The sequence below is a fragment of the Monodon monoceros genome, unplaced genomic scaffold (genome assembly GCF_005190385.1).
Source record: "Monodon monoceros isolate NGI ecotype Baffin Bay Population unplaced genomic scaffold, NGI_Narwhal_1 Super_Scaffold_15, whole genome shotgun sequence".
In the NCBI taxonomy this organism is placed as follows: Eukaryota; Metazoa; Chordata; class Mammalia; order Artiodactyla; family Monodontidae; genus Monodon; species Monodon monoceros.
In genome coordinates this window covers 36,458,833-36,484,500 of record NW_021703771.1, presented here as the reverse complement: position 1 = coordinate 36,484,500, position 25,668 = coordinate 36,458,833, and the positions used below count along the sequence as shown (strand labels likewise).

The following is a 25,668-nucleotide window of genomic DNA, read 5'->3' as shown; positions in this document are numbered from 1 at the left end:
TAAAGCATGAACATTTATATTTAATTTACATTTTGACAATTTGCACATAAATAACAATGTAAACCAGTACGTAAACATAAGATAGTTTGTTGTTCTAGCAAAGTAAAAAGCCAATAACTTTGGTCGGTTTTAACTTTGAGTAGAAGGAAAAAAAAAAAACCACTGTTGATTGTGGGCTCAACATTCACATGTAAGAGGCCTCAGGGAAAGTCAGAAGGTAAAGAGAATCAAGAAGTCTCAAGCCACTGTGCAGGTCTCAGGAAGAATTCCCATTAATGAGAAAGCATGAAAGGGGAGGAAGAGAACAAATGAGTAATTGGGAATAGAAAGTATTTGGTGTCAACGTCAGAATGTGATGCTTTGGTTTACCTACAATTAAGGACTGTGTTTGTCAGACACTGACTCAAAAATACCATAAAAAACTGTCAGTTTTGTTACTTAAAGGAACAGATCAGTAAGGCCCTTAGGTTTCTCTGCATTATCCTAAAGTTGTTGTTCTCTTCCGCAGGTTGACATTAGTTGCCATGGACCAAAGTACTGAGTATATAAACCAGACTGATGAGTGACACATCAGTTAATTAGGAAGGAGGGAGAGGAAGAGAGAGAAAAGTTGCAGTGGTCGATGGGATTTTTATTTCTGGGGCTTGGGTGTGACCACATCATCAGAATGGGGCAAAACAAACAAACAAACAAACCCCATCTTAGATTGTCCTTAATAGTAAAAAAGTATGTCTCTTTCTCCCTGGTTGTTATGCAGTCCCCACCTTTGCACCAAGGTTTTAGGGTCACTTACAATAGCAAGGGGGTGCCCAAGCTCACCAATATGACTGTGAGGTCATCGAGTGCGAATTAAGCAAAGTCTCAGAAAGGGTTTTTTTTTTTTTTATGCCATTAGGAAAAGAAGGATATTTTACATGGTTTGGCTCACAATTTAAGTGGTTATAAATATATTATATATACACATGGTATAGTGGTATAAATAGATTTATAAATATACATCATTCTCCGCTACACCTCAAATGCCAACGTGTCATCTTTGGGTTTTAGCAGAAGAGGAGACGGAATGCGACGCATTCCAGCTTTCTGGTGCACGCTGGCTCTCTCCTCTTGAGTAGCAACTCATCAGAGAAGCCATCACTTCCTGCACTACTGGACACACTCAATGAGGTAATTGTTGAACAACTCTGCAATGCCCTTTCTTCTTCAATTAAATTAACCATAAAATGTAAAAACACAAATACTGAGGAAAGTCTGAGTTGTACAGAAAAAAAATACAATTGATGTGTTGGGGATAGGAATGTTCATGACCCGCTTTGACCCTAAGACAACAAGAATACCCGTTTTCCGGTTTTTGGTTTTTAAAGTGTGGCCTGAGCCTATCTAACTCAAATCCTTCCTGGTAGAGCACCACGTTTGTGCAATTTTGACATAACAACAAAAAAGACCAACAACAAAAACACCCAGACTCATGCTTCCTCACCTCACCCATACAAAACCTTTACCTGCGCTTTGGGAATGTTTTGCAGTGGTTTTAAACATGGCATTTTGTCTTCACATTTTCAGATAATACATTGGGATGCCAAAGTCTCGTGGCCACTCCGAATGGTCACATGACTTTGGGGGTGGGGCGACCCTGTTTTTTGGAGAGGGAGACAGATTAGCAAAGCCTTCTTGTAGCCTTTCTGGTAAATCTGTGATTAGGGGGGAAAATGCTGAACTATCTACAGAAACATACAAGATTCTCTCTTTCTTATTTCTTCTACCAGAGTTATTACTGGGTAATTCTGCACACATACCCCCAAGTTATACAGTGCTGTTCAAATGATACAGTCCTATGAATGAACACATCAATTGCCTAACTTTGGCAATACCAAAACCTCATTTTCAAACCATTATTATAGAGGGAGGTCGGCTGATGTAATGTATTTGTTTACTAAATCTTAGGTACTTAAAACAGATGTGCAGAAATTATCTACAAAGAACAGCCACCAGACAAAGATATAACAACTCAAATTACAAGGAATTCTTCCAGTCATTGTAAACTTTTTTTAATTATTGCTTTTTGAATGATAAATTGTATAATAAATTATGAAGGATTATCATTGAAAAAATAATTATGACTAGGCAATAGTCTTAGCAATGGGAGGGCTATGCAAACATATCCACACAAATATTCAAAATACACAGGTTCAAATATATAGATGGGGGTGTAAATAAGTATATATAATATGTATATATATTGTCTTTCCCTCATTTATGCCCTGAGATTTCAGTAACTTTGGGGATCCTTCTTTAATTCCAGAGAGGTGAGGGGAAACCATCTGCCGTCAGGAGAGCTTTGCAGAACTGGAATTATGTACAAGCATTTGCTACAGGCACCCTGACTCGCCAAGTCATAAGTTAAGAAAAAAGACAAAACACCTTTTGTTTTCTGCAAATCTTAAGGATCCATTGGTTCGACTGTTTCTTGTTTGACCTTTACAGGTCCCAGAGGTAGTGGGTTGCTGTGAGGCAACTTCAGGAGGGACGGGTCTGTCGACTCGTAGAGGCTACATCCCGAGAGCAGTCCATTCCCCATGTTTCTTTGCAAAGACACTTTCAGGCCAGTTTCTTCTTTCTCTTTTCTGACCACGGCCAGAATCTCCTTCTCCACCACAGAGGTCACGTCAACGTTGTCCTCCATGTCCTCCAGCCGGTCAGCATTGTCGCTGATGTCAAACTTCTCGATTTCTTCGTTGATTCTGGTCAGGTCCTCCAGAGGCAGCCCCGTGGCTGGGGCCACAGGACAATACCCCTTCAGGTGGACCTTGAGGCTGCAGAGATGGATGTAGCTCTTGTGGCAGTGGGCACACTTGTGGGGCCGCTCCCGGGTGTGTAGGCGCTTGTGGAGTTTCAGGTGCACAAACTGGGTGAACTTGGCGGGGCACACCTTGCACTGGTAAGGTTTCTCTCCGGAGTGGAGTCGCAGGTGGGTCTTGAGATTGCTGGTGCTGCTAAATCGCTTGTGGCAAACCTGCAGCGTGGGGAAGGGGGCAGGGGAGGGAGGTGGGAGACCAGAAGGTTAAGAGCTGCCAAGCGGAGAGGCACGCTGCCCACCCACACCCAGCAACCTGGGAGGTGAAAAAACTCGCAGCAGCGTTAGGCAGATGGAGCGATGGGAACGCACTGCCCATGGGGTGTTGTTTCCCTTCCAGACCACTGTCCAACCACTGGAAGCTGGTGTGTCATCATCTCAGCACATCAGCAGCCCAAAGAAGGCAGAATTCTTGTGCTGGTTTAAACTATGGGCTATGGGATGATGGGAGGGCGACTCCTGAGACACTGTCGACAAAGGTCGAAAGTTCAACCCAGAAAACACTGCCCACCTGGCATTCATGTGGCTTCTCTCCCGTGTGTACCAGGTAGTGTTTCTGCAGGTGGGCGAGCTGAGTGAAGCCTTTGTTGCAAGTCTGGCATTTGAAAGGCCGTTCTCCGCTGTGCACTCTGAGGTGGACCTGGGAAGAAGCCACACACGTTAGGTTGGCTGTCACTTGGCTGCAAAAGCGAACATTCCCGTGCAAGGACTCGGGCATTTAGGATGCAAACCTCTTAAGAAAAGCATCAAGGTGGAGTCTTAGAACAAATCAAACCCAGATGTGATTTTCAGAACTCTGTTGTGTTGGAGCTAAAGGAACAAAAGTCATAGGCTAAGCAGGGACTCGAAACTGATGTTCTAGCGCAAACCCCACGTGTTTATCATTCAGAAGACACTCAGGAGAGGGGAAGCAACGTGTCCCAAGCGGCGCAGCCAGAGCAGCAAAGGCAAAGGCAAAAGCAAAGCCGCGTCGACCATGCCCAGCCCAGGTCTCACGCTGTGGAAATGGCAAGTTGTAACCTGCGGGAGGTGAACTAAATACCCACGCGCGTCGTGCACTCCCGGGGACTGACCCCGCGCCATCGGGCGGCCCACGCCAGGCCTACCTTCAGGTTTGAGAGTTGGCCAAAAGTCTTGGCGCAGACGTTGCACTCGTACTTGATCTTGCCGTTCTGCTTCTTCAGGGGGTAGGGGAGCGTCTTGTAGCCAGTCATGTTCCTTTTGTTCTTGATGAGATTCACGGCCTCGTCGCCGCCGCCGGGGGCCGCCGCGGCCGCTGAGGTAGCTTTGGGCTGCACCACGTGCTCGGCCGTGGCGGCGGTGCCGGCCGTAGGGGACCCGCTGGTGGGGCTGCAGGCCTTGTCCTTCAGGCTGGCGGCCGCCCCGGGCAGGGAGAAGGCACTGTGCGGCGCGGGCACCAGCACCTCCCGGGGGTGCTCGGGCTGCAGCAGGCGGCGCGCCCCCTCCGAGGGCAGCGAGCTGGGAAGGGAGGCGGGCGCCAGCATCGGGGGAGGCAGGCCGCCCCCGCCCAGGAGGCCGCCGTACACGGGGTACAGCCTCGGGAAGAGGCCGAAGCTGCTGAGGCCGTTGATGTTGCCCACGGCGCCCAGGCCGTTGCAGTTCATGCCGTAGGGAGGCAGCAGGAACTTGGGGTAGTGCGCGTTGTAGGAAGGGATGAAGGCGGGAGGCAGGTGCGGGGGCGGCGCGTAGCCGGGGTAGGAGCCCAGCCCCTCAGCGGCGGCGGCGGCGTACGGAGCGTTCAAGTAGGCATAAGGGTCCCGGTGCTCCTGGGAGCCGGGGGCCCGCGGCGACACGGTGTTCCCGGGGCTGCTGTGCAGGCTCCGGTCTGGGCTGCTGCGCGCCGAGGGGCTGGGCGTCGTGGAGGACGGGATGGGGGAGTGCGCGATGTAGGGCGGCCGCTCCATCCCGTAGGCCAGGGAAGCTTTCAGAAAGTCTTCCGGTAGAGGGGCCCGGATCGGGTACACCACCCGCGGGTAGAAGGGCATCTCGGGGCTCCCATTTTTCCGAAAGTCATCTGCGTCCTTTTCCGAAGTGAGGGGTGAAATGTTGGAGCGGTATAAGTCCTTCCCTTTGGAGGGGTGGGAGTCCAATTTTAGTATTTCTTTCACGCTGTACTCTCTCTTCGGGACATTCTTTGGGCAAAGTTCATGTTTCTCAGTGCTCTGCTGCTTTGGATGGCTCTGGGTTTGCGCTGAAGTAAAGAGAGGGTGATTACTCAGAGGGAGAGAGAAAATCGGAGCGACGTTGCCCAAGTTGCGCTCTCCTTGAGCAAACCTGAGCCCCAGCTGCCCCAAGAGGGACACCTGGCATCTCAACGCCCACTCATTCTAGAAGGCTCTCACCACTCCAGTTCCTTCTCAGCAAAAACCAGGTCACTGGTGGCATCGATAAAACGAATAGCACCGTTTGTGTTATTTTGTTTCCAGTGGTAAAAACCTCATGATAGGACAGTCCTGTTCGACCAAGAGTAGGAGCGCCTCCATGCAAATGGCGTGGAAAAATAGCGGGACGGGGTGCCACAGGTTAATAAAAGTCATTCTCACGTTCACGGTTTACCTAAAGGAAATCAGCACACCCTGAGAACTAGATGTGCAAGATTAAGACTCATTTCAAGTAATAAGCAGTCATCAATTTTCGCCTCCATTCTTGTTTAATACGAATTTGATAAAACCCTGTTCAGACTGCCTCTTCCCAAACAGACAGATTAGCAATGTGGCGCCACCCCTTCCCCTCGATTTGCTGACAGCACCAGAATTTCACTGAGGCTCTGGCCTATAACCAGGCTCCCAGTAATGCTGTCCCCTGGAATCACAAGGCGTGACATAGGCATCTCTGCCAAACCACAACTGGCACTTCCTGAGCCAGTTCAATTACTTAGAGCACCAAAGAAAACAGGCAGCAAAGATGAAAGCATGTATTCCAAAAGACGGCATATTATTACTTGGTAAATAGACTGTTTAGGAACAGCAGCAATGAGAGGACAGGCTCTCCAGGCCATCGCCAGCACTGCCCCTCCAAACACACAGAACAAACGATGCCTTCGGGAAGACACCAGCCAGAGCAGGGAAAACCAAACACTCGCTGCTCAGCCTTCCCTGGAAACCAAAAGTAAAATACACGCTGCTTAGTCGGAGCTCTGGTTGTTGGAGGGCAACCCCTCCAGCCTGCACACCTGCCGCAGGCATAGGCATCAGCTGTCGGTGTGTGTAGATGCCAGGAGAGGCAGGGACCTCGTGGCCTTAGCCTCAGAAGAGGACAGGCTTGGGGGACTGGGCTGAAGCCTCTGTAAAAGTATCATTCACTGTCTTTAAAAAAGTCCCTGTTCGACTTAACGGAGGAGGAACTCCAGGCTTGATACCTGATAGGTCTAGAAATGAACTCTGTGGAACTCCGGAGTCTGAATTCTTCAAATCCATTCTCTAGACTGACAAGCTTGAGGGATTCGATTCCAGTTTGAGAGCCCCTCAGAGAATGTTATCTCTGCTGGCTGTTATCAGTTACTCCTGGGTGAGCCAGCAGCCCCAGAATAAACACAGCCCAGACACTATCAGGGAAGATGCTGATGGGGGCAGTGATGGAAAGCTTGTTGAGGGAGAGGGATTTCTGAAGCCACTAAACCAAAATAAATAGCCCCTTATCAGGCCAATATCAGTCTTTCAGTGAGGCTCAGCAGGCAGGAAGTTCAAATTGTCACTTTTGTTTTTTAAAGCTGAAATGGTAAAGGAAGAGAGACAAGTAAGTTGGAGAGCTGATAGGCAAGGCATCTCACACCCACAGGAGGGAATTTTGAGGTGAAAAAGAATGATTTGGAGGCATCCACAGAAAGATGTCACCCTAAAAACAATGAAAATACAGAAACTTCACCATCATAACTTTCTGCCATTTTTATGTGGCAAGTTACATCTAAGTCTCCTAATTTTCTTCACTGGCTTCAACACTGTCTTGGTTCTAAAATTCAATAAATTAAAGCCATAAGCAAAAAGTTTACATCTGTCCGTAGCACTGTCCCTACTATTTATTTAGCCTGGTGTTCTTGCTGAGCACCTCCATAATCCGATTGTTGAACTACCACAACGCTAACGACTGGGGACTTGCCTGGCGGTCCAGCGGGAAAGACTCCGCTCTCCCAATGCAGAGGGCCCCGGTTCGATCCCTGGTCGGGGAACTAGATCTCTCACGCATGCCGCAACTAAGAGTCCGCACGCTGCAACTAACGCCCGGTGCAGCCAAAATAAAAATTAATTTAAAAAAGAAACTTAAAAAAAAAAGCTAACGATTGGGCCAACAAACCAGAAAGTCGGAATTTATAATTTTCTGTGCAAAATACTGAGCACAGTGTGCCTAGCATATAGTAAATCCATGATATATGTTCGATATCTCTTATGCCTTCATAAAAATACATTTATTTCTTATTACAAAACAATATCCGGAGGGCAACGTCAGCCCCCCTCAGGTGTTCTAAGGTGGCGATCATGGAGTCTATGTGAAAAGGTACATTTAAAAAAACCATCCTTCAGCAGCTGAGTAATCAGTGGAGCTGGTGTCATTTCTGACTCTCCCACTCAGCAGCAGCTTGAGTTAACATGAAAAAGAAAATCAAGATCTGTTTTTGTTCTTAAATCTTAAATGGCTGTAGGCGGACGGAGTCATTTCAAGAGTGAACTGCTTCTGAAGGCTCTGAATGGCTTAATTATGCCGACTCACATTTTCGATCTATAATAAGAACCCCCAAGACTACAAGAAAGAACCTAGAAGTTCTGCAGTAGGCAAAACAAAGCCTGTTTTCAACTGAAACTGAGAACGCAGATTAACATTTAGAAGTCTATAATCTGGTCAACTGTTTTCTAGATGGGTTAGTTAGATAGATTGAAAAAAACTACCAAAAAAACTTGGGAGGGGTAAGAGTTAAACCTGATAGTTCCTACTCCTTTTCTTTGGTTTTTACAAAAATGCCTATTTATGATTTCTGGCTACTTATTTTTCTTTACCTCAGTTTTCTTCCAATCTCTTCTCCTCAAAACTCTACCAGTTGAACTATCACTGCCATTTTAAAGCCCTCACGGAGATTCTGACACAAGCCTCTATCGTGCTTGAAGCATGGAACCCAACACAACTCATGTGAAGACGCAATCTACCTATTAGGCCTGATGAAACAGTGGAGATTTTCCTGATCAGCATCTCAGTCATCAGTTACCACACCTAAGACAACTGGTTTCACAAGGCAACTGGAGTCTTGGCTTATTGTCACTGTCTATCGTTAACTCTCATTCTTTACTACGAATACTGGACAATGAATGGGTACCTGAAAATGTTAAACCACCATTTAGAAAAAATTCTGCGTAAACAAAAAGGGATATTTGAGGGAACAAAGGTGTCATTTCATAGTATACGTGACAGTTGCTTCTGAACACAAAGAATAAGCATTTGAATAAATGCAAGGCCTTTTAAGACCTTTCTTTGACTGGCAGGAGGTAAGGGATGTATGTGAAAAAACTTCTTTGTGGTTGGAGCAAGGTCACCACAGCGGGTCATCTCAAATGGAGTTACTGTTCAAAAAAAAAAAAAATTAAAGTCTTTTTCAGAATCCGTGAATGATGAAGCTCAAGGAGTGGGAGGAGACCCTCAAGAGGAAGTGACCGGCTATGCTGAGAAAGTCAGGAGGAAGCAGCACATCTTCCTGGGAGATGTCCTGCCGGAATATAAGTTGCCTTTTACCACTGGGCCTGGCACCTACAGGTGGTAAAATAGCTGAAGGGCTCCTGGGATGCTTGGCACTAGTGACATGATGGAGACTCTTGGAAGCGCTAAAGAGAGATAAGGGAAAAGAACCACCACCATTGGCCAGGACCTGATTATACCCACCATACTCAAGCTGTAAGCCAATTTGTTCCAACTATTCTAAGACTTCTTCCTGAAGCTCAAGGTGCACTATATGTGTGTATGTAAGGACCACAAACACAAATTTAAAGATGGTCTTATGGTGGAGGTCCTTAAGCTTTTATAGCCCCAGCTTTTCAGAAAACTGTAAATATAGTCTTGGGATCACAGGGAGAGCAAAAGTAAACTAGACAGTGTGGGATGAGCACCAAATAGCTATACAATTGGATTATACCTGACTAGGATAAATAATTGGTCCTAAAGTTTAAGTCAAATTCTAATTTATGTTAATATTAACATTTATCTCAAAGGACAAAGTGTGAACTAAAACAATTTAGCCTCCAGATAAAGCAAGTGGGACAGCATATGGACTATTGATGAATCTGGTTAAAGGGTCTCTGGGAATTCTTTGTACTGTTTTTGCAACTTCTCCTTAGGTTGGAAATGAGATCAAAACAAAAGGTTACAAAAATTTCAGCATTTAGAGGCCAAAACTTTTAAACCAGAAGGAGCTGATTTAAAAAACTGCTTTAAAATTTAGCAGTCTGAGAATATACAACCATAGTTACAACAGGTTGGAATTTTATGGTAAATCTTAAATCATTCATAGAGATCACTTAAGAATGACTAAAATGAAGTAGGGTTTTGCAGAGAGGTCATGATAGCCAACTTTAACCAAATAAAAAAGTAAAAGCTTGCAGACCTAAGGAACGGAGAATCTGTTAAGATAAAGTGATAGGTGGTTACTGTAATACTCATCAGGAGATCAGATAATTAGGTTTTTACCATTAGGGAGGAAGCTAAGATATAAAATCTTTAGGGTTATCCATATTCAAATAAGATTTGAAAAATTATAGCTCCGAGTTTTTCTAGAAACCTTTTATGTTTCACATCAGACCATAACTTGATAACCAAATGTGCATCTCTACAATATTTCAATGTACATGTTAAGCACTGACAAATTACCACAAACAAGGAACTATATACCTTGCATCCTTGGCATGTCAGAATGAATCTCTATTATATTATAATCCTACCTGCCCCCTTTTGGATAGATTAGCATTGAACATATATTTCTTCCTGTAACTTTCTGAACATTCAAAGTAGCTCTTAGTATTTTTTAAATGATCAAGTTTCATTATAGGAAATAGAGACTAAAAAAAGCTGTTTTCCTGTTCCCAGTCCCTAGTTTAAGCCACCTACTTGGCCCATCAGATGAAGCCATGTAATTAAACAACATGTTATTAGTGCAAAGGGGCAGAACTGACGTTACTGGCATTTCTAATTTTTTTGTTCTGTCATCCACTTACTGAGATTCATCATTGTCAGCTCTCCAGGATAAGGGTAGTGAAGCCTTTCCGCAAAGTCCCGGCAATACCACACAAGAAGCTCCTGGTTGGCGGGGATGGGCTTAATGGTGTAGAAGTAGATGTTCATGCCATTCTGACAGGCGGCCAGGTTCTGCTCCCGGGCAGAATGTGCTGGGTTCACATAGCGCAGCCAGTTGCTCTTCTCCTCATTAAAGCCATCGATGAAGTGGTGAAGCTCCCCTCGGGAATAGATCTGCCCAAAAGAGAAGACAGACATGGAGAAGAAAGCCCCAAAGCAACGAAAAGCTTCCCTGGCACCTCTGAGAATAAACCCAGCAAATACCGGGTTTGATTTCTGGTCCCTTATTGCGTGGTTAGAAAAGGAAATCAGTTTAGCCGGAGTTGTCTTGAATCAGCAGAAATAAGGGCAGAAACAGGGAAGGGACACTTTGTCAGTTACCTTTTCCATTTCAGTTTTAGTGTCTTTTCACTTTTGGGGAAAAGTAACAGAAGAGTGAAACACAAGACTTCATTTAAGGAGCTGCCTCAGAAGGACTAAACAACCACCGAGTACTGTTTCTGCTACCACAGTGAATGGCACACAGGCAATGCTACTTAACTTGAGTTCCGATCATGCAGACTTTTAATGCTTTGAGTCACTGGGTATTAGACCAGCCTGACTGAGTACGTCAAACCGAGTCTCTCAACTTTTTCTATGGCCTCTGTACTTGCCGTTTCCTACACCCCCGCCCAAGGCTTAAACTATGCAAACATCCTCCACCCCCAAGCCTCCAAGTCCAGCAGGAACACTTGTTCATATGAATACTTGGAAGCTTGCCTTTTTGGGGAAATGCTGGGTGAGGCCAAGGTGAACTTCACCTGCCATAACAAAGTGAACACTGGGACAGAAGCCAGCATCAGACAGTCTACTGAGAAGTCACTTTTCCTCTTGAAAAACATGTTCGGCCTTGCACTTTTCTTTCAAGGCAGAGGAGGGGAGAGGGAACCCTCTCATCCGTGAGGTGGTTGGGCTAAAACACCACTCACAGAGCCATAAGGTTCGTGTTTTTGGTAAAAGAACAGAAAGAAACCATGTTGTTCTTTAAAGGCAATGCAAAATGAAGAATTCAAAGTCTGCCCTAGAGTAATACTGCTTTTGGTTAACAGATACCCTCAGGCCACTCGGTAAAAAGGTAGAGGTAAGAACAGGAAAAATTAAAGTATACATTCTTACTGAAACTTTATAAACAAACTCCTTGCCCTTCCACAGTAAGTTTCTCTCTTTCCCTCTTTTTAAGATGTACCCAACTCGTCTTCAGACTTAAGAGATCCTTAACACATATATAAGAAATACCTGGTTATCTGCAACTTAGAGGTTCCAAGTCATAGGGCCTGGTTCATAGCAGAAGTTTTGCTCTAACCGGACAGCAGGTTATTGCTTTCTTCTTAGTCACATGCTATGTTAGTCTCTAAAGTGTCTCTGTATTTCGCTCAAACGTTATCAGACAAAAAGGAACTCTGTCCCTTTAACACGGGCAGTAAACACCAGAATCACTTTCTTTTAAGAGTAACTTCCTGTAAATTGTGAAGGGGGAAATACATGTGGCTTCATCAAAGCAGCTTGTGAGAGCTTTTGCGGTGTGTTTTGTTAAGAGAAAATGGAACAAGGCCGGGTGAATTCTGCTATCAAGAGGGGTTTTCAAGTTTGTTTACTCTGATGTGCAAACTTCCAGGAACACGGGGTTCCATCGCTCTTGCACTCTTCGCTGGGCGGAAACTGCTTTCTAAAGCTACGGCTATGTTGATTCCAGTCAGCCTTCCACGGACTACAATTTACTGTATCCTCATTTAAAAACAGAAATGTCGATGCCCTGAAGTCACACACACACACACACACACACACACACACACACTAGAAAATAAAATAATGATACGTCAGATGAACACTGCTCCCTATCACCCTCACTACATTTCCATATATTATCAAGAAGATTAAAAACGTGCTGACTCATAGCACAGTTACAAGAAATGTCACTGGTTTCTCAACTTGAACATCCCTTCTCTTCTTTGACTGTGTAATTTGCATGAAACTTTTTCTTTCCTCACAACAGATGTTCATATTCCTGCCAGCAAAATCAGGATGCTTTTAACAACATGTGGGAAGTTATCTCCTACAATATCCTTTGCATGTGAAGGACCGATTTCAATAAATCCTCCCAAGGAAAGCATTTCAGCTACTTAGAGTGAATCTTCAATGAAGCAGGGAACTGGGACAGAGATAGGAGGTTCTTAAATATTTCTTGTCATTTTTTTTCAAAAGGATCATGAATTAACGAGACTTATGCTGGATTTTCTTAATTCCGACCTTCAACTCCAAAAACTACACGTGTCTATGGCTCATTTCTGAGAAGACTTTATTGGCAGTAAAGGGAAAAATGAACTCACATTTTGCCCATTATTAGTCAGGTATTAAATATATTTTAAGCATGACTAATTAATTAAATAAAAATTGTGAGCACACAACTCAGAGTGAAAAATTCTCAGTGATCTCTTTTGTTTGGAAAATAGTAAAATACATTTCTTAAAACACAAAACTTCCCAGATTTAAGAAAACAAAACAAAACAAAAAAAACCTTGTTTCTTAGGAACAGCTTCTGAGTGATCCCCAAATAGAAGTCTTTTATAAATATACTTGTCCAGATGATATAAGCATTCTAGGTAAATCTGGCCAGAGTTAAGTATAATACAATTTTTGTTGCTACCATGCAGCTGTTTCTTAAAAGAATTTTAGTAACAGTTTCCCAGTAATCATGTACATTTTATGCAAGTATGTATATAAAAAATTGCTTTTAAATTTAGTAAATGTAGCTTTATTTTCTAATTAAAGGAAACCAAATATCCCACAGAGATCTATGGGAAAACGGAAAGCAGTCCAATTTTTTCTCTGTTCATCCTAATCCAGGGTCTTTTACTCAAAGATTCCATCTAATTAGCTCACCTGTGAGGTCCTTTTTTATTTTTTTAATTAATTAATTAATTAATTTTAAATTTTTGGCTGTGTTGGGTCTTCCTTGCTGTGTGCGCTTTCTCTAGTTGCAGCGAGTGGGGGCTACTCTTCATCGCGTGTGCGGGATTCTCATTGCAGTGGCTTCTCCCTCTCCTTTTTTTTTTTTTTTTTTTTTTTGGTGATACGCGGACCTCTCACTGTTGTGGCCTCTCCCGTTGTGGAGCACATGCTCGGGGCACGAACCTGGGTCCCCTGCAACGGCAGGAGGACTCTCAACCACTGCGCCACCAGGGAAGTCCTGTGAGATCCTTTCTAACTGTGATATTCCAAAGGAAATTGGATTGCCCAGACTCTTTGGATGTTAAAGGAAAGTTCATCATCCCGAATGATTATAATCATTTCCCTTACGCTATGGGAGTAACTTATGTACTGTCAAACCCCAAAAGTTTCATGGTACATGTGCGTTGAAACAGGACGAGTCTTGTGGTCCATCTCCATTCCCCTAGTACCATCTTCTACCCATCCTTCCTTAAAGGCATTTATTTATTTATTTACATTGATTGATTGATTGCGATACGCGGGCCTGTCACTGTTGTGGCCTCTCCCATTGCGGAGCACAGGCTCCAGACGCGCAGGCTCAGCGGCCATGTCTCACGGGCCCAGCCGCTCCGCGGCATGTGGGATCTTCCCGGACGGGGCACGAACCCGTGTCCCCTGCATCGGCAGGCGGACTCTCAACCACTGCGCCACCAGGGAAGCCCAAAGGCATTTATTTTTGAGGTAATTCATTTATGATTACTTGTCCATTCAATTAAAGTTAAGTCAGCAAGAAATCAACAAGGGGTGAAATCTAAGGCTTGGTGACTCATTACTACTTCCTTGCACAGAAATGCAAATGAACTTACCCTTGAAGCAAGCAGCAAACTGTTTCCTTTCATCACAAAGCTCTAATGAATTGCAAAAATTAAGATTCACATATAGACCATCTCTCCATCCCTAACCACTTACAGGCTGTGTTTCCCAGGCCAAACATTTAACCAGGTCCATCACGATTGCTTAGAATTCCCTATGTCCGTGGGGACCCTGAATACTTGTGGGGAGCCCCAGGACAGGTTGAAAATGGAAGTGACCCAGCAATTTCAGTTTCATTTTTTTCCCCTAATACTTAATGAGTCTGGAAAAATTTCCCTACTTACCCGCCAAAAATATTTCCTGTTGGCGTTCTTGGGAACTGTATCATTGGTGTAGATTTCACCTATTAGAGGTCCAAAACGTGTCCCCTTTGGTATGTATTCTTTACTCACCACTCCAATAACCTAAAGGGTGTAAAACATATGAAACAATGAGTTCAACTGTAAAATATTAATCAATCTTTTCATTTCAATGAATTGAATTGTCAAATGGTAATATAACCAACAATGATGAAATTGTACTATGGAGAGCAGACATTAATGGTGCCTACATAATTAACAACGAGCTTGACTTTTGGGGAAGACCATCTTTTAAACTCGCAGATCATAAGCAAATACACAACCAAGTATAAAACAGTCTAATTCTCCGGTGACTGAGGGTCCTCTATTTTTTATTAATACTTTTTATGCGAGAACGGAGAGGGTAACCATTCCGTATTAGAACAAGTTTCAGATACTGAAGAACTAGACAGTCAAGTTTAGCCCACTTCAGCCGGCTCCTAGTTTCCTATTTCTTCTTCTCTCTCAAGCCATAAACACAGTGTGCTTAAGGGGAATAAAATAGTTTTAACCTCAGAAACCAAAATAATGTTCTTTGGTTGTTCCACAAAAGCCTAAGGAACCAGAAACAAAACATATTATATATTTTTTCATTCCAGATGAGGGTTTTTTTTTTCTTCTTATAACTTGTAAGTTCTCTTTAATAGAAGGGAATTCTTTCAAGTAACTTTGTTCTTCTCTAGCATCTTCTGCTCAACAGTGGTCAAAAGTCTTCCTTTGAAGTGGAATTTATACCGAGGAGAGCTGTGGGTTCTAAGATCTGAGGAAATGACCTTCTCAGACTTGGATGTATCACACATTTTGACTTTGTAGGGCCTTGCTAAAGAAGCATGTTAAATATACCAGTTCCTCCTGGGTCGTAAATTTCTTTGGGGGGGGGGGTTGAAAAAAAAGTCACCAACCAGGAATCAGGAAGCAATTCATTACTATTCAAAAGAACTCCTTCTCCTCTGTAATAGTCCCTTACGACATTTTGCAGTACATTTTGTAGTACATTTTGTTTTGGTTTTTAGTCACTCACTCTCCTCTTTTCATTTTCTTTTTGCTCCAAACAGCCTACAAATCACTTACTGAATACCTTACTGATATGGACCAAGAAGGGAGGTAAAACATATTTATTTCCAGTTTTTATTATCCCTGGTGGCTCCTTTATAATTGTGTACCTGAAATGGTAGGCCCCAATACATGAAGCAATAAATGTCTGCAGTGGAATCTAAGGTTCTGGTTATGATATACACTGACACCTCACTAATTTCATCAATAATTTGTCTCTGTTTAAATGAATATGGAATAAGCATACCTACATGCTTGTGACAGACCAGGCTTTCTCATGTACGTGACTTAAAGAATTAATGTTTAGAAAAATTTAGTATTCAATATACAAGCCAATGGAGCATACCCAGACTGGAAAGACAGAAAAAAAAGAAAATTTCCTATATCTAACACAAGTTGAAACAAGGTTGGTGAGCTAGTGTTATTTTTGGCCCGTTATGAATTTCTGGCAAGAGCTGAAAAAAGCAGATGTTCATTTCATCCTCCTCTACCTCATTTACATCTATCTGCCCTTTCCATAACAGCTCATCATTATTGGTATATGTTGGCAGTATAACTCTGGGGGACGGGAGTACTTCAGAACAGTCTTGAGATAAAAATACATCCTAAAGCTTAAGTAGACTTACTTATTCAGAGGCTCATTGTTTATGATATATTATTGAAAATAATTAATTTGAAAAATGCATGGAATTGGCTGCTATGACACAAATCATTTGGCATTCATATCTGAATGATTATTCCATAATATTAAAATGACAAACAGGAAAAACAAATAATGTCATTGTTGGTGAGCCAAATAATTAGCGGTTGATATTTTCAACATATCCACTTCAAAGCAGTAATTTTAAAAAAGGTACTCAACTGGTTTATCAACCTTGTTTTAAATTACAGTCTCTCGCAGACAGTGTCTTGGGGGTCAGAGCTTGATTACCAACAAGTAGCATGACATTGAGGCCAGGGTTTTTCTTCTGAATTGACATCCTTTTAACCAACGGGCTTTGTGGTATTCAGCTATCAATCTTACACTAAGAAACATACACCATTTTCTTATGGTCCAGAAGAAGTCAACTAGCATTTTGTTCCCACAAAGGACTCTGAAGTAGACATAAGCCACCTGACACCTTTGAGCACGGCTATAGGCAAGTCACTGGGGAAGCTGTGTGACAGCACTGGAAGTAGCTCTTGTCATCGATAACCTTACAAATGAAACTCAGCAGGCCAGACAGGAGAATAATCTGTTAGGAAAGGGAGGTCTGTGAAAATCCTCAAGTCCCAAACAAATAAAAAGAGCCTCAATGTTAGATTATCTTTGCAAGTGAGACAGAACCCTAGTATTTTAAGCTGTATGATGCACAGAGCTTTGGGTACATATAAACTCACACATATGAATAAATAGAGACACAAAATCACAGAATTTCAAGGTTGTAAGGAACGGTGTAGCTTATATACCATCTCTATCCGTTCCCAGTCCAGCACCCTATCTCACAATCAGCACCTTCACCTCAAATCCATGTCTGAGACATTATTCAAAGAGCACATAAGAGCTGCAACTCTAAGATTCCAGTGCTCAGCCAGGTAACCGGAGTGGGGATCGGAACCAGGGTAGTTTTTCGTGGGAAGTGGGAGACCAAGTCACACTTCTCCCTCTGGCCCTGGAAAGATCCAGATGTGAATCTTAGCCAACAAAGTTCTATCCTTGGAGCTAGCCTATGATACAGGGGAACCTGGTATGTGCCCTGAATTTCCCAGAGCTAAAAAGACTAAGAATGTGGTCACCTAGTTCAGGAAGGAAACTTCACTGGAACTGACCAGGGTCCTAAAGCATCCCTGCTGGGCACGGATTGCTGCGTGCCTCCCATAAACCCACCAGCGAGAGGACACTGGCCTCAACACTTCCCCGCCTGCCCGCTCTTCCCCACTGTGTGCTATGTGTGGGGCTGACCCCTTCAGATCTGTCAGCGGCCTCTGTTACAGAACATACCCTGAAGTCCAAGGCTTGAAGACAAAAAACAGGGCTTGTTTTCCATTTTACAAAATGAAGATGTCACAACTTAGTATAGGTGGACTGGGGGTGCTGAATGAAAGTCTGATAGTAAGGAGAACAAATTTGCTTTTTTTTTGAAAGCAAATTCCCTCTTTAGAATATATGAATACACATGCATCACAGTGAGTTTCAAGCAGAAACATCATTCAGGTCTAAATGTGGTATAAGCATCCTCACCCCAAATTATATTAAAATCATTTAAATTACTAGCTACCCCTTCCCCTCTCCCTCCATAAAAATGACTCATTCGATTAAAATTCTATTTTGAGTACAAGGATAGCTGCATTGAGATGACTAGAGCTCATCTCAGTGGATGAGTGGGTATATACTCACTGGATCAAGACTTCAGCCTGTACTTCACCCCATTTTTAAAAAAACAGGGTGGAGTGGATAACAATGTTTTTGGAAAGTTTCCTTCTTAATTATCTTCATATTAAAGGAAATGTGGCAATGCATGGGTACATGGTCTCCACAATAAAAGGCAGTATGAAGAGGGAATTGCACTTATGGCAAGATGCTTTTTAGAGATGGCTTAATAATGGACTTCAATCAAAATGGCCACTGAGTCCCCATCTTCGGCCTGATGTTTCACTGCCACACAACTCTGGAGGTCAGGCTCGGAGCCACAGAGCCTCTGAATTCAACTCAAGCAACCTCAGTACAGGCTACTGCTTCCAGAACAGAAGTGTTTAAATCGATCTTTCTGTATTCAAGTATTCACAGAAGATTATTTCAGGAGGTCAAGGGGAAAATCCCCCTAAAAGAATAACCCAGCAGTTTAAAAAGTTTTACAAGTTTTTTGAATAGTATGTCTATATTTGGTTTGAGTTCTGGAAATAGGAAGTAAGAACAGCCTCATTAAAGGTGCAGAATGATTCTAAACCCAATCTAAAAATGAGGGTCAAGATCAGAAATATGGTTTGTATGTTTTGTTTTTAAACCAAAAAAAAAAAAAAAGGTGCTGACACATAGCACAAATTCATAATGAAAAATGGTCTTGCTAAAAAAAAAAATCCCCAGGATGTCAGAACATCAGTACATAATGTAACATCTTCGCTACTTAAATGAAAACATTTAAAGAAGGGCAAGATAAATCAGTCAGATGAAAACTACACGTACAAAGGCTTTTTTCCTCTTTCCACGGCTTGTGGGACTGAAAGAACTAACTGAATAATGATAATGTAAACATTTCACCCATCCTGAAGAGAACTGGTGTGCAGCTCTCATACTCTCAATGGCTCAATTCTACTGTTCTCTTTCACCACCTGGAGGGAGCTCTCCTTCCCCAAAGTGCAAAAAGGAAGGAGGGAGAAACTGAATAACAGGTACACGTTTCCAGAGAGAGCTTAAGACAGCATTACATTTAAGTTGGTCTCCTGGTCGCTTTTATGATGAGGGACTACAGATATACTGCTCTCTTCAAGCATTTCTAGGGGAAAATAGAATAAGAGAAACCTGATCTCTTTTTAGGTTCGTTTTGAAGGACCCTCCTTAGGAATACAGGCACTGTTTGCTTTCTGGGTGCTGAATTTATGAAATATGGAGTTACACATTCAGAGAAAAAAACACCAAACAAGCTTAATAAATGACCGTCCTGAAGTTATGTTAAGACGATAAATAAAACCACAGTGACACCAAGAGGGGCCAGTGTAGCACAATCAAGTAGCACTGGTTGGGGAAGTCTGAAGAACTTTGCTCCAAGTCCTGGCTCTGGCTCTAAGTATATACCTTAAGTAAGTGACTATCTTTCTGAACCTTGGACTAAGGGCATTATTCTATTTAGCTATGATTTTACATAGAATGATGAAAATTGAAAAACTTAAGCTAAGAGCTAAACTGAGGATAAGAACCCTACAGAACTAAAGGGCAAGGATGACCCACAGAATAGAGGTCTTGATTTCAATCCCAAGGGGCTGGATGGGGCAACACAGCACAATTGAAACCTGGGAACCGATCAGTATTTGGTCAAATATGATATGGGAAAAAATGCTACACCTTATAAAGCCACAGCCAAACCTTAAATACCCAAACAAATCCTACGCTGATTCCATGGGCCACATACTAAGAGACCTTCTATAGAAAAGGGTGTTACTTTCAGAAAGAGGTGTAATTAAGGCCGATCTCTGGCATGAAATTTTTGGTAATGTTCACATAAAAATACAATTTAGATTTTGCTTTCTACGAAATCAGCCTCCTCTCTCCCAGCAGGAGAAAAAAAAAAAAAAAAAAAGTTGAGCTTTAATGAAACCCAAAGCAGAGTTGTTCTACTTAATTTTAGACAGCTGTGTCACCCCCTCACCAAAAACACTGAACTCAGGTACACAAACAGGAAAGAGACAAAGTATTTCCCAAACCGGCTCTCAACTCCTTCAAATGCTGTTCCTTAGGGAAGGAGGAAAGTGATTTGACATGGTTGTAATGAATAGTCCCAGTATAGAATTCTGGGCTCCTGCAGCAAATGACCCCCTTTTCGCGACTTTCTGAAGGCAGTGATAGGACGGACAGTGACCTATGGGAATGGCTGTGATGGCAGGGCTGTGGACGGGTGGATTCCTCCAGCTCAGCCCGGCAGGCAGTAGACCAATGAAAGCAGCTGCAGTAGCTGAATTCTCAAAACAAGAGGTGGTTCTGCAAGTTATTTCACAGCCAAACATCACGCCTAGATACAATCATTATAGAAAAGGGTAAACACAAATCCTTTGCTCATTCCAAGTTTGGGTTTTCAGCCCCTTTGAAACAACAAAGGGTGTCCCCACTTCAGAGGCCAAGAAGAAATTGGCCTGCCAGCCCGGTCAGAGCAAAGGAGCTGCCGCAGATAAACAGGGGTTAGCTCTGAAGTCATCCGGACAGAGGGCACTTTTACATGAAACTGTTCTCCGTTTATACCATCACTTCAGTTCATAAACACGTCAAGGTTTTGAGAATAATTTTAGAAACCCAGCTAATAAAACTGGCTCGTTGAAAAAGTAAATAAATAAAGCCATCTCGTGACCAAAAAGAGACAAAAGAAACATGTCAAACATTTTTTCTAAGAAAAAGTTTCTCTCCCTCAAAAGCTAGTATACTGGGGGACGAGTTCTCAAAGCTGCTGACGATTTCACCCACCCCATGCTGCAAGTCGGCTTTTCCAAGACATGTCAACTTGCCAAAAGATTTCACTGTTTACTAATTCTTATGGAACGGTGGAGAGCTGGAGGAATAAGAAGGGATGGACTTAGGGCAAGAGAAAACAATGAAAGAAGTGAATTAAGTAATCAGTTATTTACTGATACTTACAGATTCTCACAGACATACGAGGCCTCAAGGGCAAGTAGGGAGATTTGGCGTCAGGTGCCAATCTTCTTCAGCAAGAAACCAGAGGCTTACCTCTTTGCTGTTTGTGGCATATTTGAAAAGCAGATTCCTCGGTAAGGATGCCTCTGCCTGAACCGAAGTGCCTCCTTCGGTGCCAGAATCCCAGGGGTGGTCGTTCACAATGTATGTACACTTCTCCTCAAACTCAGCCTCTGTCCACAGAGTCATGTCCGCGTCCTCCATGTCCATTTTCATGGTCCCCTCAGTCCCCTCTGCCAACCCTGGAACCTTCACAGCACTGGAGTTACACTTAGGGGCAGCCTGGAAGAGAAAGGAAAGGCCTTTAATCCCCATTGTCCTGTGGCTCCTCCGAGAGAGGCTATGACTAATACAGTCGTCTGAAGACTTTAAAAGCAGATGCAGAGTGCTTGGTACAGTTGAATAAGAGCCAGAAAGCCGTATAAAGATTGCCTTGGAGAAGCAAGGTTTTAAAATGTTATCCTTAGTGAAAAATAAAAATAAAAATAAAGTGTGGCAACCACATTGGGGGACAAAGTGAAAAAAAGAAAAAAGGAAAAGAAACACCTCCAATCCCTGGCTTTACCTCTCACGGCAGAAAAACGTTGAGGCGCCTAGTCCTCTGTCCCAGGACGCCTGGGGTCATGGCCGCCAGACCCTCAGCGCTGTGGAAAAGCTGCCTCAGAAAAGTGTCACAAACAAGGAGAGGAAGAGGAAGGAGCTCTGTCTGCCTCTGAATGAAGCTAAAAATGGAAAGCGCGTGTGGTGCAGGAGCGGAACCCAGCCTGCCTTTTCCAAATGGGGAAGACTGAACTTTCCCACCAGCTCCCAACTCAAAACAACTTTCAAAACAACTCGCTCCCCCCCCTCTGCAGCGCGATCTCTTTCATCCTCTCACAGGGAAGGCCGAAAAGGGCTGCATCCTGCCAGCATCACTGAGCTGCAGCTTTTCCGAGATCGTTTGGACCATAGGAAAAGAGAAGGAAAGATGGGGGCGGAAGGGGGGGCAACTCCCCGCAGTTTCTTTTGACTGTGGGCATCTCACGCCAAATTGAAAAAGTAAAAACAAAACATAAAACTGTTCAATAGAATTCCCTGGAGAGAATTCCTTTAGGAGCCCTCAGCTACAAATAGCACTTTCCATTTAAATCTGAAAGTGTACGAATTCCCAGAAGTCACTGATGGGCTACAGTTACTGTAACTAAAGTTATAACAAACATAGAAGACTCAGAAGACAAGCTCTGCTTCCACTTACAAACTGATAAGGGTATTCCCGCAAATCCCCCCTCACACGCAGGAAAAGTGCTTTCCAAAGAGAGAGAGAGAAAAAAAAGGTAAACAACGTCTGCAGTGTTTTCGCATACAGACGGGTTGGGGAAGTAGGAACGTGGGTATCATTTCCATGTAAGAACATGTCCTTGTTAGAATGTAAACATAACACTGTCCAAGTCCTTCAGGGTGGCTTTTCCATTCTTTTATTTCTTCCCTAAATATGATGCTCTTTAAAAAAAAAAAAAAAAGTCGGATGCGAAGTTGTCTTTCCCTCAGCCACGATTTAAACAAACGTGCTTATTTCTACGTAGTTGCAACATGTACAGTCACGATGCCAAATAAGTGTTAAAATAAAACCAAATTTTAAACTTAAGCCAACGCGGAATAGTTACTTTGTTGGACGGGTGTGGGCGGGAGCCACTACCGAAATTTCAATGAACTGACAATTATGCCTAGAACTGAAAGGGTTAATGATTCATAAGGAAAAAGTCTTATAAATGTTTGACAGTACTAAGCGCCCTAAAGCAGAAGCCCTTCTGGTTTCTACTACGACTACGTTAGCCAAGAGAGAAAAAAAAAAAAAAAGTTTTCAGATCAATTTCAGAATGAAAAACAAGATCAAGTTCCTTACCAAGGTCGTACCCACACGTTTTTCCAAGCAAATATCCAACATCTGAGATAAATGTCGCTCATGCCTACACAGTCCACATGTGCTCCGCGTCCCCTCCCGGCCGAGGGCTGGCGCGCACCGACCGCGGCGGTGCCCCTCTCCTCCGGCGGCTGGCGCCCGTGTCCCGAATCCCGGCGCGGACAGGTGCCTCGCTGCCCGCTGCCCTGCCTCTCCGCAACACTGGAGGGCCGAGTGTCACGGCAGCACGCTCAGTCTGTGTTAACCCGGCCGGCGGCTCGGCCCTTTCCCCCTCCCTGCCGCAGATTTCCCATTCGTGATTCACTCCTACCAGCCGCCTGAAGTGGGGGCGTGGCCACACCTGGCCGAGCCGTGCAGAGCTCACCCCAGGGCTTTCCTCCAGCCCGCGAGCGCCCAGAGCTTCCTCCCTCCGTATCTGAATTTCAACATTTACTCGGAATCTTCTGACTTCCCTTTGAGGGCACTTAACCTCAGCGTTTACTCGGGCTGTATTGTATTCTAAAGACTCCAGACCGCCCTCCTTCCTGCTGCGGCTTTATAAGGGGGTGCACATTCCTTAAATTCAGGGAAACCTAAAAATGACCTAAAATCGTTTGAGTTCCTCGGCTCAGATCCAGTTACAGAACATACAAAACTTACTTGAAAAGATCACGTGAAAAGAGCAATTATTTTTGCATGGAATGGAATAAGATGTAGCTGTCTAGTACTCAAGCTACTGCCTGTGAAATACACGTTTTCTCCCCACAAACTTGAAAGCTTCCATTTCTCCTGCTAACTAAAGGGAACTCATCTTTGGTAGAACTGACTTCCCTCTTTCAATTATTTAGTAAATAGGGAAATAGGAAAAAGGTATAATCCTACAGATTAAAATTTCTTTGCCTTTTCTCTCCTCCCCAAAGCCCACAGGCAGACTTCCGAGGAGTGTGTTTGCAAAGTGTAGAGCATTAATCGTTTCCTAGTTAAAGGGAATGTGGAACTGATCGCTGCAAGTGGAAGGCAGACGAAGGCAGTAATTAGTGGCGCTCTACGCTGGGAGCCCTGCCCGGCTTTTCCTCCAGCCCCAGTCAGCCCTCTGTTGAAGGAAGGACATCCTGTGATGATGGCATACAATGTCCTGTTTGTTTATTATTAAGAGCGTGGACCTTGCATTCCTGCTTCTCATTACAAAACAAACCAGATGCTTTACTTCCTTCAATGGTCTTGTGCCTTCAGCAAGGAATCGTCTAATTCAGAGAAGCAATGATGCAAAGGGTCCATTTAGAGCAGACACCCCATTACAAGGACTGTTTAGGTCACTGTAACACACGTCTCCCACTATTCCTGCTTGCCTTCTATACACGGTGGTTTTTAAAATCATCTCTCTCCTTCAACCTTAGGCTGCAATGTTTTCTCTAACATTTTAAATACACGTGTGCTTACACACTCACGTCCCGACAGACATGCACACCCCGACGTACACACACCCAGTCCCCACCTAATGATACCAACTTAGTCATACAGTGAAGTGGACATGTGAGTATTTGTTTACAGGAAGAAACAAAACAAAGCAAAAAAAAGCCCAACTCGATCATAAAAATATGTCTGTTTATCTTTAAAATTTCTTTTCTCTCTTTTAGGAAACTTTTCTAGAATTTTTTTTTTGGGGGGGTAGGTGGGAAGTAAAAGATTACTTGCCAGGAAATGGTATTTATGTCTAAAGTCCTTCCTCAATCTCTGTAGTACAGAACAATTAAATTCCCACTAGGGGACATAAGTAACACACTCCCCGCTCACTGCCTGGTGACCTGTGGTTACATGTTATGCCAGAGGGGACGCTAGCACCTAGAGGAAACAGGACTTTGAGTTGGTAGATGTGCTAGGGGTATAAAACTGAATGAACGATTCCTTGAAGTGTTCTCAGAAAGCTCCAAGATGATAATTAAACAAGAGAAATCCAGGCTTCTGGAGAGGACTTATTAACTGATGCTGAGTCAGCACCACAATGGACAAAAAAACAATGTAGTCATACTGAAGGCTGGCCTGCTGTTCAAACAGTCTCGCCTGCAGATGTTAAAGAGTATTTCACTTCCCTTTTAGAATCAAACGCTCTTCTTAGGCCACATACAGCCTGCAAGCGCTGGTGAGTCAACCACGGTGGAGTAAGGGAAGGGGCCAAAAGTTGGAGAGTTGAGGTGGGAAGAGGCTATTTTAAACCAAATATTTATTTTAATGACTGGAAGATGCCAGTGAATCAGCTCTCTGTTAATTGATATCAGCCTGCACTCACCTTCAGCAGTGGTGAAATGGGCTTGAGTCTAAGGAGGATGCAAACTTCAAATACCAGTGTGGGACTTAGCCAGGCAACCCTAAAATTAGTTCCAGGTGCTCCAGCTGAGCTGGAGAAGGCCAGGAGTGGAGCTTTAAGGAAAAAAGACACCCAGAGAACTGGACTAGGAGATCCTTCCGATAATACCAAAAGCACCAAACCCAGCCATTTTTATTGCAATCATAGCAGTCAAGGGTAGGCCGTAATATAATTTAACATGAAAGCTGCAAAAAAAGCAGAAGGAATAAAGGAAGCAGGCCCCATCGTAAGGAAAAGCATGTTCATACAGTCATATCTAGGTGTGTCCAGCACAAAAGTGTTAAGGGGGAAGAAGAAGGGGTCTTCCAAACTTCACTCCCCGCTTCTAGACGGCCAGAGCTTGGCATTTAGAATGCTGACAAGCAGGCAGATGTCAGTACTGGTACAGCTGTGCAGAGAGAACTAGCTGAGGCTGCCACTGTCTGGAATCTTAAGTCTCAAAATGCTTGTTTAGTCTAAGTAGTACCTTGGTGCCTTTTTAGTCACTATATTATTTCCTTCTCTGTTAGAATACACACACACACAAAAAAAGCCAACCTCAGTTACTTTTTTTTTTTTTTTTCAGCACACGGGCCTCTCACTGCTCTGGCCTCTCCTGTTGCGGAGCACAGGCTCCAGACGCGTAGGCTCAGCGGCCATGGCTCCCGGGCCCAGCCGCTCCGCGGCACGTGGGAT

The 25,668-nt window shown here is 43.6% G+C and overlaps 1 protein-coding gene across 2 annotated transcripts; it reads right to left on the bottom strand.

The window, feature by feature from the left end:
- Positions 1-22,862, bottom strand: PRDM1 (PR/SET domain 1). 2 transcript variants are annotated; one of them, XM_029224213.1, is made up of 7 exons: positions 22,632-22,862; positions 20,783-21,031; positions 14,266-14,385; positions 10,063-10,315; positions 3,961-5,066; positions 3,366-3,494; positions 1-3,013 (listed from the first exon to the last, which is right to left on the bottom strand). In XM_029224213.1, the coding sequence occupies exons 1-7, from the start codon at positions 22,671-22,673 to the stop codon at positions 2,441-2,443; spliced, it is 2,472 nt and encodes an 823-aa protein (XP_029080046.1). In that variant the 5' UTR covers positions 22,674-22,862; the 3' UTR covers positions 1-2,440. The 2 variants fall into 2 exon arrangements, with proteins under 2 accessions (XP_029080046.1, XP_029080047.1); XM_029224214.1 differs by lacking the exon at positions 22,632-22,862 and adding an exon at positions 21,315-21,404 and having other exon boundaries at positions 25-3,013.
- Between the last annotated feature and the right edge of the window lie 2,806 nt (positions 22,863-25,668).

Excerpts from the sequence above, each read along its gene's own strand:
- PRDM1 (XM_029224213.1), bottom strand. The coding sequence starts at position 22,673 with ATGTTGGATATTTGCTTGGAAAAACGTGTGGGTACGACCTTG. Across the intron at positions 10,316-14,265 it reads ACAGGAAATATTTTTGGCGG|ATCTATTCCCGAGGGGAGCT; the intron begins GTAAGTAGGGAA and ends TCTTTTGGGCAG. Across the intron at positions 3,014-3,365 it reads AGAAGCCACATGAATGCCAG|GTTTGCCACAAGCGATTTAG; the intron begins GTGGGCAGTGTT and ends CCCACGCTGCAG.